General features: G+C 51.6%; 5 protein-coding genes across 5 annotated transcripts; 2 read left to right on the top strand and 3 right to left on the bottom strand.

Moving 5' to 3' along the window:
- Positions 1-494: 494 nt before the first annotated feature.
- On the bottom strand, positions 495-1,559 carry BBA_09650 (porphobilinogen deaminase Hem3, putative; the record flags this gene model as incomplete). The annotated part of the gene is made up of 2 exons (XM_008604747.1): positions 495-1,237; positions 1,295-1,559. 2 exons carry the CDS (start codon positions 1,557-1,559, stop codon positions 495-497), a joined length of 1,008 nt encoding a protein of 335 aa, XP_008602969.1.
- A 474-nt stretch (positions 1,560-2,033) lies between these two features.
- BBA_09649 (WD repeat-containing protein) lies at positions 2,034-6,497 on the bottom strand (the record flags this gene model as incomplete). The annotated part of the gene is made up of 2 exons (XM_008604746.1): positions 2,034-6,288; positions 6,337-6,497. 2 exons carry the CDS (start codon positions 6,495-6,497, stop codon positions 2,034-2,036), a joined length of 4,416 nt encoding a protein of 1,471 aa, XP_008602968.1.
- A 1,198-nt stretch (positions 6,498-7,695) lies between these two features.
- Positions 7,696-8,268, top strand: BBA_09648 (uncharacterized protein; the record flags this gene model as incomplete). The annotated part of the gene is made up of 2 exons (XM_008604745.1): positions 7,696-7,942; positions 8,006-8,268. 2 exons carry the CDS (start codon positions 7,696-7,698, stop codon positions 8,266-8,268), a joined length of 510 nt encoding a protein of 169 aa, XP_008602967.1.
- Positions 8,269-8,842: 574 nt separating this feature from the next.
- On the top strand, positions 8,843-10,403 carry BBA_09647 (C-14 sterol reductase, putative; the record flags this gene model as incomplete). Its single annotated transcript, XM_008604744.1, has 3 exons — positions 8,843-8,886; positions 8,939-9,246; positions 9,304-10,403. The coding sequence occupies 3 exons, from the start codon at positions 8,843-8,845 to the stop codon at positions 10,401-10,403; spliced, it is 1,452 nt and encodes a 483-aa protein (XP_008602966.1).
- Positions 10,404-10,860: 457 nt separating this feature from the next.
- On the bottom strand, positions 10,861-12,147 carry BBA_09646 (uncharacterized protein; the record flags this gene model as incomplete). Its single annotated transcript, XM_008604743.1, has 1 exon — positions 10,861-12,147. The coding sequence occupies one exon, from the start codon at positions 12,145-12,147 to the stop codon at positions 10,861-10,863; it is 1,287 nt and encodes a 428-aa protein (XP_008602965.1).
- Between the last annotated feature and the right edge of the window lie 1,963 nt (positions 12,148-14,110).

Genomic DNA, 14,110 nt, shown 5'->3' with positions numbered 1-14,110 from the left:
CGACGGGAGGGGAAAGTTGCCGCTGGTAATAAGTGGCGTGGGGGGTTTCGCGACAATCGCCAAAGGCCAAATGACCCCTCAGTGGGCGGTTGGCGGGCTTTTTGTAGGTACTTGCAACTGCGTCGTCATTGGGTGCCAACAAACCCGCAAAGCTACTTTTAGTTGCTGGCCCAGCAAGATGAATGGAAATGAAGGGGTAGATGATCAGACTGAAAGAAAGTGTCTTGACCTTCTCTCCCAAGATTCTATGTTGGCAATCGAAATCGGGAATATCATCTTGCAAGCGGCTTTGGATTCATCATCCATACTTGAAGCTTCCCATCACCTACCTTTGCATATGTACTGTGGGACTCAGCGCAGCGCCTGGAAAACTACTTTAAACACGAATAAACATTACCTACTTCTTCGACGGCTTGTAGAGCCGCTGGCTATTTCAGAGACACACATTTCCTCCCTCATGCCACGATCAATAGGCAGGTGAGACGAAAAGACGTCTACTCCTTTGGAGATCGGTTCGCAATTAGAGCTTGCAGAATATCCCGAGCACCAGCTTTGACAAGAACGTCGGCCATACCATAGCCCAACGCCTCGGCATCGTCATTTGTCTCGACGACCCGCTCCAGCGCATCATCCACGGCCGTCTTGCCGTCGAGGCTCACCACAATCGCCCGAAGCCGCAGCTTGCGTGCCCCCTCGCCGTGCTCCGCGACCCATTCCGTCTCGGCGCCCACCGGCACCGTGCACCCGCCCTCGAGACGCCGCAGCAGAGCGCGCTCCGCCAGACACGCCAGCGTAGCCCGCTCGTCCGCCATAGGTCGCAGCAGAGCCCGCGTCGCCGCGTCTCCGCGTCGTATCTCGAGGCCCAGCGCGCCCTGGCCGACGGCGGCGTAGATGCCGCCGTCGCGCGAGCCGAGAAGCTGGCTGATGCGGCTCTGCAAGCCCATGCGCTCCAGCCCCGCTGCCGACATAATCATGCATGCGTACTCGCCGTCGGGTCTGTCCACCTTGGCGAGCCGCATGTCGACGTTGCCGCGCAGATTCGCGAAGCGTAGGTGCGGGTACAGGCGGCGCAGCTGGGCGGCACGCCGCACTGAAGACGTGCCCACGACGGCTCCCTCGGGTAGCGTCTGCAGGCTCGTGAACGGCAGACCCGCCTTGACAATGAGGGCGTCGCGGGCGTCGTCGCGGGCGGGGATGACGGCCAGCTCACAGTCGTCGGGAAGATTTGTCGGCATGTCTGATGAATGAGCGTCAGCGGTTTGCGCTTGCAGTAGAAGAGAGAGCGGAAGCGCACCCTTGAGGCAGTGAACGATCACATCAACCTTGCCTGCTGTCAGCTTCTCCTCAAGCTCAGATGTCCACAGGTTCTTGCCCTCGAAGCTGTATAGCGCCGTGATCTTGTCGCGATCACCGAGAGTACGCATGGCGTCGACCTCAAAGGATCTGTCTGGAAAATGCTTTTGTAGAGCGTCGCGAACACTTTCGGCTTGAACGTTGGCCAGAATGGATTGGCGTGTGCCAATACGCACGACGGGGAGCTTTGCTGACGAGTTGGCCATTGCGGATAGTCTTCCAATACTGTAACAATAATCAAATCAGACAGACATCAGGAAACCAGCCGGGCAAGGTCTTGTCTTTTGCCACTGGTAAGAAACAGACTCAAAACATGTGAGATTGTGTGTAAGTGAGAACATCCACACTGTGTGGGTGCCCGTACTTTTTGTGATAGATCGTCCCAGGTGCCTTCGTCTTGGCAACGGTTTTTTTGCCCACCCCACCAACATCTCTCGTGGCGTTTTGGACGGAAGCTGCGGAGGTCACAGTGCACCATGCTTCCTACGCACTTGATTCGAAACGCAAATATTCGCATGGGATTATATAATTACGGTTACACTATCATCAACGGCAATATGCGGCAATGCTGCTCGCCAACGCCTGCTTCGAAACAAGTTGCTCATAATGCACAAGAAGCAACATCTTACTCCTTCGAAACATTGCGCACGCAGAAACATGGTCTATCCAACGAGAGAAAACTAGCCTCCCCGCCGACCGCCACGCTTCTGGCCCGTGTTTCGTGACCACGAACCGGCTGTCCGCTTGAACGGTCCAAATCCAAGTGATACAGGCGGTGTCCCTGGCAGCTTTGATTTGCTGCTCCCTGCTGCATCGAAACCTAAACGCGCCCATCCCCGTGGCTGTTTCTCTGGCACAGCCTCCACCTCCTCGTCATCACTCCCTACCGCAGGATCTGGGAGAAGGCCCACCGTCTGTCGGCCCTTGAGCATCGCTGCCTGTAGTGCCGCCCAGGATTCTACTTGTCCGTTAGCCGCCTCTTCCACACAATTGCACTCGTCGCCTGCTGGGCAATACTCTTCGCCGGCAGCATGCCATTCACCCAGGCAGTCTTCGTGGCTAGCGCAACCGCACGCAAGACAGGTTGGGAACAAGGCGTCGACAGGCTCTGTGCAGTATACGCAGAGAAGTTTGTCTTGGCGTTGCTGACATCTATCGCAAGTTCCAACAGCGCCGCCAACCCGGGGGTCAGAGGTAATGTACTGCAGTGGCTCTAGCTGTGTCTCATGGACACGACAAAGGCCAATGATGTCCAGGCCGCGGCCTGAAGCCAGGAGAGCCTGCAAATTATCCTGTTTGCCCATCACAAGAGGTGATGACTTGCCTGGCAACATACTGCTGTCATTGCCGCTGAACTGACAGTCTCCAAGTCCATTTGGCGATCCATCATCTTTCAAAATGTTGAACTTCATCACCTCAAGACGAGCCAATGGTTGCTCCCACATTTGTAACAGCTCCGCATAAGCGTATCTGTAGTTAGTATGCAGGTCTGACAGCCTCGTGTCAAGTAGTGGATGCGACATCCACCCATCGTCGTCAAAGATGCTCTGGTCCTCCAGAATTATTGCGACATGGGTAGGAACCAACGCTGTCAGGTCCTCTGTTTGAGCATCGTCGTCCGACATAGATGTCCTCCCGCCACCGGAGCCAATCACGGCTATGGTTCCCCCACCACCGCTACTTCCCGTGCGGGGTGCGATGCTGTTTAGCATCATCTCTGCTGGACTAGACTTCTTCTTTCCTTGTGAAGGTGGCGATGAAGATGTCGCTGTTCCAGTAAATGAGCGGGGCAGATTGGCAGCAAATGCCGACGCAAATCCGGCGTTGCCTTTATGTTGGATTGGCCGCGAATTTGGAGACTTGGAGAGCATTGCTCCGGCTTCTTGGTCGCTGAAAAACACTTTGTTCTTTGGCGGCGGTGTCTCACCACACGAAAAAGAGTTCGGTCCTGTCTCGGCGTTCCAAGTACCATCGTCTGATGCTTGTGATCTAGCATAGTTGACCGGAGTGTGTAGTGTCCCAGGTGTCGTTATGGCAGAGTTGGTGTAGCTCCTGCTATAGATATTCCATGACGTAGCATCTGCGGGGAAGTAGTCTAAAGAATAAGATGGTGCTTTCAACGGCAAGGGTGTCTCTTGCTTCGGTAGATTTGACTCAGCATATGCAACGCCGTCGTTCGTCGACGCCTCGCTGAAAATGCACGCAAGCATAGCTAGCATCTGAATGTCAGCCATGCTCTCAAAATGATCAAACAGATTGGCAATGAGATCCTTGGCCAAGGGATGCTGGCCCCATCTCACTCTACCAAAAAGAGCGTTGTCATGCGACCACGCATTTGCAGATGCATTCTTATCAATATAGCCGACTCGTGAAACAACATCTCGCGCGATGACTAGGATCGAGTCGCATTTTGCATTGCCTTTCAGGACTTCTAGTGGTATGCCCTTGTGTAGGAGGAGAGCCAGATACAGCCAGATGTTTGAAAGATCAGAAAAGCCGAATTTCTCAGCAACCCGCGCATTGTGGTTGCAAACATCTGCACCGTCTCCAAAAATAGCATATTCCTCAGCAAATTCTCTTTTTGCAGGCAGATCTGCACGCAGATCATGGATTGATATGATGTTACGTGCCTTGAACACGCGGCGCCGGCTTGTTCCAGTGCCGGTAGCCGTTCCAATGCCAGTGCCTGTTCCAGTGCCAGTGCCAGCGCCACTAGATCTCACCGAACGGTCTTCACTCCATGCCTTTTTTGGCTGGCGACTCGGACGATACCACATATTCATATTATGGATAGACGTAGATTCTGAGTCGCTGGAAGAGGATCCTGAGGATGACCGATCTGAATCAGAGTCTGCTGACTGATCATCAGTAGCAGACGCTTCCTCGACATTGTCCCGCTGACGCGGACTCTGGTCATACGACAGACGCCCAAAGCCAGCAAAGAACGGCTCATTTCTTGGTCTGTCTTTGACGGTTTCTCCGGTAGAAGAGAACAATGCTCGGAATTTCTCTTCCTTGGTAGGAAAAAAGCAAATGAGCTTACCATCGTTAGAGAACCGGGCGCCACATGTGCGAGGAGGCGGAGGCATTATTGCACGACCATGCGGAGCAATTGTCGTATCAACCTCGCCGGCGTGGGGAAGCTCTTGCGACATTGACGCCGACCCGGCGGCTGCCGGATCCTCATCCTCACTCGAACTATCATCTGCCAGGCCATCCATGTCATCGTCCAGATCACGCACATTTTTGAAGAACGTAGTGCTTGTTTCCAGGTCCACTTCGCCGAGAAGATAGGTAAATGCGACTTCAAGACAGTTTTGCTTCCGCAGCAAGAACTGATTCGCCAGTTTGTGTATTTCGCGATGCAATTTCCTGTGTGTCTCTTCTGGCATGAATGAAGACTTTTCAATGGTGAATCTGGGCGCTTTGTGTTTTGGATATCCTGTGGGAACAGCAATTTGGATTTGGATGAAAATGGAGTCACCGTCGACGCCCCACGGGCCTGTCAAGGATGCATTGAATGTCAAGCTGTCCATGTCGATGTTGTCCCATTTGACCTTGGGAATTTGTGTGCTGACGCGTAGCAGCTCTTCTTGGATGGTATCAGGTCCACCCCACTGGTCCTCTGGAAAGCTATGAGACATGATGCCGTCTTTGGACTGAAGCCGACGAAGGTTATCTGTTGAAGCCTTGCGCTTGTTCATCGTTATGCCTTTCATCCACCCAATCGCTGATTGACTGTCTGTAGACTTTTTGTTTGAAAACACCTTAGCTTTCATCGCAGGACCGCGCCAAACAGGCCGCGAGTGGCGGTGAAAGGGTGTATTTACTCGAGAGCCGGCATTGACGGTGCTTCTTTGCTGAGAATTTCCAGTTATCCTTTGATCACTCATTGTTCCGGTTATGCGCTCCTTGTTTGGTGCATCATCTACCGCTCGGAACGTCCTATAGCTCGCGCCTTTCCGAGTAATCTTGAGACCTTTCCTTGCAGGTCCCCCCTTTTCATGATTGACGGAGCGAAGGGTGGAATTGTCGATACAGTGTAATCGCAGCTCGTTATCCGTTCCCCATGATACTAATTGGAACTCGCGCTCGTCCATACCTGCTTCCGAAACGCCACCACGGCTTCTCCACAGGAATTCTTTGGCTTTGTGGTCTCCGTGGCCAGGGAAGATAGCCACAGGCGCAGGCGAAGTGTCGATTGGAGAATCGTCCGACCAGAGGCGATCGTATAAAAAGAGATCACCTGGCTCATTTTGGGGCATGGCCAGAATGCCCCAGCCAAAGGGGGTGTGCCGTGCTCGCCATACAGGATAATCCGTTCGGATGATGTGTTCCGGGTCGTCTCCTCCAGTTTCATAGTCCCAGAATTTGATGCTTTTATCCAAAGAGCAAGTAACAATTCCGGTAACTCTCGTTCGGTTCCAGTCAATACCATAGATCTTAGATGTGTGTGCAGTGATAGAGCGTAGGGGCTTCGACGCCTTTCGCTCATCCCATATATGGAGCCATCGGTCGTGCGCTGACGCGACGATGTGGGAGTCTTGTCTGTTGTATTTGACCTGCGTCGCGCCGGCGAACCAATCATAGAATGTGAGAACCGGTTGGCGGGGCCGTCGCAGATCCCACGTGTGAACTGAGCCGTCAACTGAGCAAGTCGCCAGAAGATCGGGGTGGTGTGCAGAAAAGTTGACGTCGGTGATGGCTCGGCTATGTCCCTGAAGAGAATGTTCGATCGGACCGGAGCTTGAGTCCTCTCTCATATTGAGATTCCATACAAGGGCCCGGTGGTTGGCTGTAGAGACGACCCAGTAATCTCGTGCCGCGAAGGGCGACCATTGCACATCCACGACGAGCCATGGCATTCCAGGACTGCGGAGTCGACGAGGCGGATTGTATGGAGAGTCCAGATCAATTATTGCAAGGCCATCGGGGCTAAAAAGGTTAGCGAAGGTGCAATATAGCGCGTAGTTAAACACTCACGATGCTAGAGCAATATCTCGACCGGATGGTGAGATTGTCGCCGAGCCTACAAGGCCGTCCACATGGATTGTGCCATCAGCTTCGAAGCTCTCACTATCGAAGGCAGACTTGATGATCCTCCCCTTCTTCGCTTCATCGACTGTTTTGTCGTGGGCAGGCATATTGTCGCGCGGGCGCCATTGACATGACGTCGATGGCTCAAATCTGGTGCTCTCAGATAGTGATAATCCTATGCCATGGCAGGCGCCCTGCCCAGCTTAAAGAACGGCCGGTAGGATCTAAAATAACGAAATCCGGTCGACTTAATTGACGCGCGACGCCTTGTCGTAATTCCGGTTGCTAACGTCGAATGGCAGCTGGAAACGTCGAAGCAAGATATTAAATAGCTTGGTATTAATTGGAGCTAGTGACGATTGGTGTGGCGCATGGGAGCATGTTGAGCCACAGTTGCTGAAAGGCACAGAGATAAGCTGTGGCGCCATTGTGAGCGCCAATAATCGTCTCTCCTTCTTTCTTCTCTTTCGTTTTTTCATCTTTTTTGGACGTGAGCAATGAACACATCATTATCTTTTTTTTTATTCAATATGCTCTCGTCTCAATGCTTGAGCTCCCATCAGTTGTAAACTGGCAATCTCGTGGCTAAAACACAGCTGTTTTGCCCCTACGATTCTGTCGTGAGGATCTCATTGAAGAAATGGATAGACTAGTTGCCAATCAGTCCAATTCCTCGCGTCAGACTTTACTTCATCCCAAAGTGTGGCTACCATAAACTGGTAGCGCGACGTTCTAGAAGGGCCAGGTATCGTTCAAAAGGTGAATCATTGTAGATTAGGTGCAAATTTGGCGTATGCATGGTTTGCATCCTGGAGCTCAGCCGAATAAGTTGGGTAAAGAGACAATCAAAGGGGCAGTAACGAATCTTTGGTGCTTCGAGACAATTTCAAGTCACAATGTGTCTGGAGCAGACGATGTCTCTGTTTCCCCATTGAGTCGAAATGCGAGGAGCTGAAAGCCCAATTGCAACAAGAGAGGCATGCGCAAGGCTTAGCGTGGAATTGGGAGGAAATATTACTGCTGTGAAGAAAGCACCAGGACGAAAATAGCAACACATCAGGAAATTGGAACGCCGTCTTGGATGATCTGAATCAGCCTTGAAAGGCCATTGCGAGCTGAGAGCCCTAAGATTGCTCTCATCGCAAGGCCCTTGCTTTGCTCGTGGCTTACACGTAAACCAGTTTTTAAACAACTGGTGGCTACTCCTGGAGACACTGATGTTCTCTCTCTTCTTCACTCCTTGATGTAGAGAAAGTTTTTTATTGAGTTCTTGTACCGTCTCACCATTGCTTAGGCAGATTCACCATGCGATTCTTTACTTTCGCTGCTCTTGGAGTGGCCAACGCTATCGGCGCACTTGCTCTCGAGTCACTTTCCGGGTCTGTAAAAGACTTTCCTCAGTGCTCCTACTCTGCTTTCAAGGACGCTCTCGAAAATGAGCGCTGCGATGTCAAGAGCATTGGAGCGGGAACGTTTGATTGCTTGTGCAAGCATGTGGCTAGCATCATCGTCACCATGAGCTCATCTGAAATCGACGCCAATTGCCAGGCCAGTATGTCTTGATATCATCAATTCATCATAATACCGAACATCGCCATTACTAACCGACTCATAGATTGGGGGACTGCCTTGAGTGGAGTGTGCATACAATGGGGACTGGCTAGTACCACTGCGAGTGACTTTCCCGAAGCCACCAAGGCACTCGCATCCGAACTCGGTGCGGCTGCTGATGCTGGCCCAACTAGTGCTGGATCTGCTGCCAGCAGCGGTTCAACTGCAGGAGCAGCTTCCACATCTTCCTCCAAGGGACCTGCTGCTGTCGCTACCCCAGTGATGGGGCTTCTTGGTGCGGCTGCTCTGGCGGGTATTTTGGTTTGAGTGAATATGTAGATGAATCGCGCCACAGTACGTGAAAGTGAAATTGATAATCAGCATTCTGTCATGAAGTGCTTATTATGAAATGAAATAATTTTCGGCTCTCTTTCATGACTCCCCCTCCCAGGCTGTCAGACAACGTCGCGCGTGATACTGCCACTGACTTTTAAATTTAGAGTACTAGAAGTTGAACCTGTTAAGAATTAGACCAGTTCAAGAAATGTTCATGAATTTTGCGATTCGGGATCTCATCGTATTCGGGTTCGACAGACGGCATGAAATCGTGACTCCACAAGCAATGCGACCGGAAATCTCCCAGCCGCATTGCCTGAGCAGCCTGAGCCGCAACGACAACTCCACCTGCATTTCGACAATTTGCATCTATTTAAAACCTGCACATCCTGCGATACGCGCGATACGCGTATAGCTGAGATGTAGTGGAGGCCCCGTACGGATTTCAAGATTTGAACCATATCATAGTTCATGTACTTGTATCCCTGAATTTCATCCTTCCTCCCCTATTTAAAAGGCTGTGTGTCCTTCATCCTCGCATCTGAAAAGGGGCAGCGACACCACCATGACACCCAACGCCAAGAAAATTGACTACGAATTCGGCGGACCGTAAGTGTAAGTCCCAAATACTGCTATGCACAAGACACTGACGCACTAAAAGGCTTGCTGCCGCTGCAATTGTATTTGGCCTGCCAGTGCTTGTGTACGCCTTCTTCTTTGCCTGCAATGACATATCTGGCTGCCCCGCGCCAGGTTTGCTCAACCCCCGCGATCTCACCTGGAATGTGCTCAAGGACCAGATTCCCTGGCCCGAGGCCGGCTTTGCTGGATTCATCACTCTAGAAGCTGCTGGCTGGACCTTTGCCTACTATCTCCTAAGTCTGGTTTTGTTCCGCGTACTGCCTTCGCAGAGGGTGCTCGGCGCGAAACTAAGCGAATCCGGCCGCCCTTTAGATTATAGCTTCAACGGTATGGACTTGTTCGCTCTTGTTGATGCTACTAGTATACTAACTGAAATCCTTGCAGCCTTCTCTTCTACCCTGGTACAGGTCGCCGCGTGTGCGGTGGGCACCTACGTCTGGGGTGCCGACTTTGTTGTCTGGCGATGGATTGATGAGAACTATTTGCAGCTGCTAACTGCCAATATTATTCTGTCTTTGGCCATTTCCATCTACGTCTATGCTGCCAGTTTCAGCGTGAAACCTGGCAACAGTCAGCTTCGCGAGCTGGCCAAGGGTGGCCACACTGGAAACCTCATGTACGACTTCTACATCGGCCGCGAGTTGAATCCACGCATCGCATTGCCAGTATTTGGCAAAATAGACATCAAAACTTGGCTCGAGATGCGTCCAGGTCTAACCGGATGGCTGCTACTTGACCTTGCCTTTATGGCCAAGCAGTACCGCAACTACGGCTATATCACAGACAGCATGGTTTTTGTGACTGCTATCCAGGGCTACTATGTGCTTGAAGGCCAGTATGCAGAGGCTGGTATTCTTAGCATGATGGACATAATCACTGATGGACTGGGCTTCATGCTTACATTTGGCGACATCGTCTGGGTGCCGTTTATTTACTCGATGCAGTGCCGCTATTTGGCTGTTTATCCCACGCAACTCGGCTGGCCAGGTCTGGTTGCACTCAGCAGTGTTTTTGCTATTGGGCTCTATATCTTCCGCGCGTCAAACACGCAAAAGGCCGTCTTTCGCAAGACACCTGAACACCCTAGTGTGGCTGGTCTGTCTTACCTGAAGACGAAGCGTGGCACCCGCCTCTTGACTTCTGGATGGTGGGGAGTATCGCGTCATATCAACTACTTTGGCGACTGGATGCAGTCTCTGCCATTCAGCTTGGCTGCAGGCCTGGCTGGGTACGTGATTCTGCCTTCTGGCGCCCTGGCTGCCTCGGACGTCCTGGGTTATAGAATGCTCGATGGCACCGAGGTTGTACAGAGTGTGGCCAAGGGATGGGGCGTCATTTTTACCGCATTCCACGCTCTGTATTTTGCTGTTCTCCTGATGCATCGCGAGGGCAGAGATGATGCAAATTGTGCTGAAAAGTACGGCGCTGATTGGGAGAGATACAAGTCGGTGGTGCGATGGAAGATTCTTCCCGGTATCTACTGAATGGGCTCAGATCAAACACTCGCCTGACATTTCCCTTTTAATTCGAGCGCACTTCAAGCACTGTTTGAAGTTTCAGAAATAATTTGCTTTGCACTGGCTGCCAGCAGGCAGATCAAGTATCGCATAAGTCAAGGTGACCAAGCCGACATAAAGGAGAATAAATAGTATCTATCCATGTGGAAATGCAGTCGTTTCTTTACTTGATGTATATAACACTAACTAACCTAATCTTACATTCTTTTCCATTGTCTAGTAATGCAACCAGCTTTCCCCCATGGACTCAAACGCGGAAACCCACGGAGAGTTATTGCTCAAGTTTGTGGTGTAACCCGGCCGTGGCGTTCCTACCAAGCTACCAGCCACCTTGGCAATTCCTTCAAGTAATTTCGAGTGAGAATTTTTACCCATCTTCAATGACTGTCTCAGCTCAAAAGGCGCAAGAATTTTAGATCTAGTGCTAAGCGTGGCTTTGCGATCTAATGTGTCGGCGTGAGCCCTCTTCCGCATCATCAGGGGATTCCCATCGGAGGGAGAAGGTAAGAATTCTTTCGACCACTACCCAGCGCATCGAGTTACGAGAGCAGTCTCTGGCCTGGTCATCATTGTACTCAGCCATATCCTTGGCATAGATACTGCTCCCACTGGCACTGGTGTCGGCGGGTTTGCGCCCGTCCCACGGTGCAATACGCAGCCACCCCTCAGATGGCTGATACTTTCCCTCTATGAAAGTGACCTTGGAGAGCAGTATCGGACGCCCGCGATTGAGCTCGTGGCAATCTGGCTTGCCGCAACGCCCTTCACGTAGCACGAGACGCGTATCCGGGTCGTCTAAACTGAGGGAAGCCATCTCCACAACGTTGTCCTGCACCCAGTACCGAAATTTGCGAGCGCTTTGGCGTGATTGTGGGTGCTGTGAGAGAGGTACCGATGAAGGGCATTGTAATGTTGCACCTGTTGTTACAGCTTCTGCAGACGCCGCTTCTTGCTCTGATACTGCGTCAATCAACCATGCCCTATTCACGCCTCCAACTTTCACAATCCACAACTCTCGTAAATTTGGGAACCAGAGTTTATCAAAGTCGACAGCCGGCAGTCTGGATCCGACAGAAGAAACAGCCACACCCGACGAAGATGGCACAGAACCGGCCGATATCATAGCAGCACTGGCCGCTGCCTGACTCGCCGCAAGGTACGTTGAGTAAAAGTAGGGCAGTTCTACTCTTTTGTCGTCTGGAAAGCAATCCCAGAATGCGAGCCGCTCGACTCGCGTGGCAAGCGACTCTAATGGCTCATTTGAAGTAGCTTCGGTGATGCTTGCATCGCAGACAAAAATGTCCCTCCCGAAATGAACATGAGAAGATTGTCCTGGGCCTACAGCCTCATAACCTTTTCGGGACTCAAGTCGCGCTTCGCGGTTGACCTGCGTGACTGGAGGCAGAGGGTATGCCTCTGGTTTGCGGAGGAGATCATCGAGAATGATGACGCGTGGTTCGCTAGCACGCCTCCAGATTTTGAGACGTAGCTCTGTGGGCAAGCGTTTGAAGCCCATCGCAAGTGACGAATTGCAATCTGATGACATCGTTGACAAAGTCTTATTGCTGATTAGTGCATCCTGAGATGCTAATGAAGTCGAGTAGGCAAGGGAGGCATCGTCAGCAGAAAGGGTCCTGTCCAGCATATTCCCGCCGCCTCGAATGGAATTCGTGTCTTTCGGCCTTTTTACTGCTTTTGACAAAAGCCCCATGACTTGGGAAATCGAAAGCTTGCAGTAGTAGCAATGGTGATTCTTAGTAGCGGTCGGGATGAGGCTAGCCCCATACTAGTAAAGCAGCGGCCAGCCCTCGATTCTACCTCTAGTAGTAGATCAGTGCTTTTATCGCGTTTCAGTTGTTCAAATATGAGAGGTTTAGGAAATCGGAATCACGGTGAAGAATGCACACCGACGGCAGGAGGGAGTCATCACCTTGTTGGGTTAGTGCGTATGAGGAGATGCGGTCAAGCCGGCCTGGCCATGGGCAGGTGCACATACATGTACGGCAGTAGGTGAAAAAGTTAGCAGTAAACAGCAGATGACTGGCCTTTCGATGCGGCCGCAGTTACTACGCACACCAACAGTGACTGTGAAACAAAAACGGGAAAGTCCAGCAACTCCGCGGGCAGAAGCCTCAATACGATGCCCTGCTCACACGCGTGCCATTGGGGCCGGACTGTGCGAGGCCATCAGAGACAGAAAACAGACTAAGAATCCCGGTCTCACATACAGGGTTACAACGCCCCCTACCTCTCTGTCAGTTGGCAAGCCGCTGGACTAGGCGGCGCCCAGAAACCATGCATGACAAACTCCAGACCCCAGGATGTGAAGCCATCGCAAGAGCCAGGGTTTCCTGCTGCGGTGCCTGTCGTTAAACCATCAGACGAGGACGGGACAACGTGAGTGGACAAGTAATATTTAGGCCTGGCCTACGAAGAAAGCCTCCTAGCAGGGGGCAACCTCTCAGCGGCTAGATTAGCCGAAAGAAAGCGGAAAGAGTGCGTCTCTTTGTTGGCGGTGCTGCCAGAGCAATCGTTCAAGTGGCAATGCAGCGGGCTTCTCTGAATATAGTCCAAAGAGACGGGGTATGTGCTGCACTGTGCTGCTCAAACGAATAATTTCACATCCATCGTGTTCGCCACGCTGCACCTGCATGGTGACTGACTCGCTATTGCAGTAGCCAGCCTCGGGATGCAGTAGTAAATCGCACATCTCTTGTATCGGCCCAACAATGGCCGCTGTATGTATTGCACCGATGAGGAACTGAGCACTGAGACTTTTTGTATTTAGAGGACTCTTGTTTCGTTAAAACTTGCTCCGGCATTTTCAGACGCGTACTCTGTTTCTCCTCCATGTTCTGAAAATCTGAGCGCGAGCAAAATGCAGATTCAAGGCGAGAGTGACCTGGCCGCTCACTCGCTACCGACTTGGACTATTGAACTAGTAGAGGTGCTACTGCGTAACCCCAACAATGATACCTACCTAGTTGTGTCTCACCACCCACTAATGCAAGTGATTAGCCGAACGCTTCGTTTATTGTCCTCGCCCGCCCCAGCGCATGTCGACCGTGCTGATTATCTACTCCCTTTGAAACCTCGAATCCATCTCTAAGGCGCACTGATGTCGTGCCATATGGATGTCTGTCGCGGGGCAGCTCGGCCAGCCGCCTGGATGCGCATAGTTTGTTTGCTACTTGTTTCAGCCCTTTTTAACCATTGTTTCTGTTGTTTTCTGCCTAGTTACATTACCATGTCTTGAATCGATACTGATATTGCCCAAAAATGTCGTGGGCGATGCGTCACACAGGAAAATTTGAGGAAAATTTGGCCGCGTATCCGATTCCGACTTGAATGCATTAACTAAAGGATCCTTATCTGACACTGAAAACTCTTGTTCTTCTACTTTGGCATCTGAATCATAAATAGTGAGTTACCCACTGAGCATATTGTCCCCTCCGGCTGTCCCCGCGCCTCTGGTTTCCCGATTAGCGCTTGCTAATATAACCAGAACCATTGTGTCTGAAGAAGTCTGCTCAGACGCGGCAATAAGTGCTGAGGCTTGCGTCTCATCAATCGGTTCAGAGGACGGCTCTGCGTCTTTGTTGGATCCGAAAAGGTAATCAATGCGAACCGCATTTCTCAACTCCTCCACATCGCACACAATCAAATCAGCGGTG

The sequence above is a fragment of the Beauveria bassiana genome (assembly GCF_000280675.1).
Source record: "Beauveria bassiana ARSEF 2860 unplaced genomic scaffold BBA_S00061, whole genome shotgun sequence".
Taxonomy (NCBI): Eukaryota; Fungi; Ascomycota; class Sordariomycetes; order Hypocreales; family Cordycipitaceae; genus Beauveria; species Beauveria bassiana.
The sequence above is the reverse complement of the archived record's forward strand: the minus strand, read 5'-3'. Positions and strand labels throughout refer to the sequence as shown.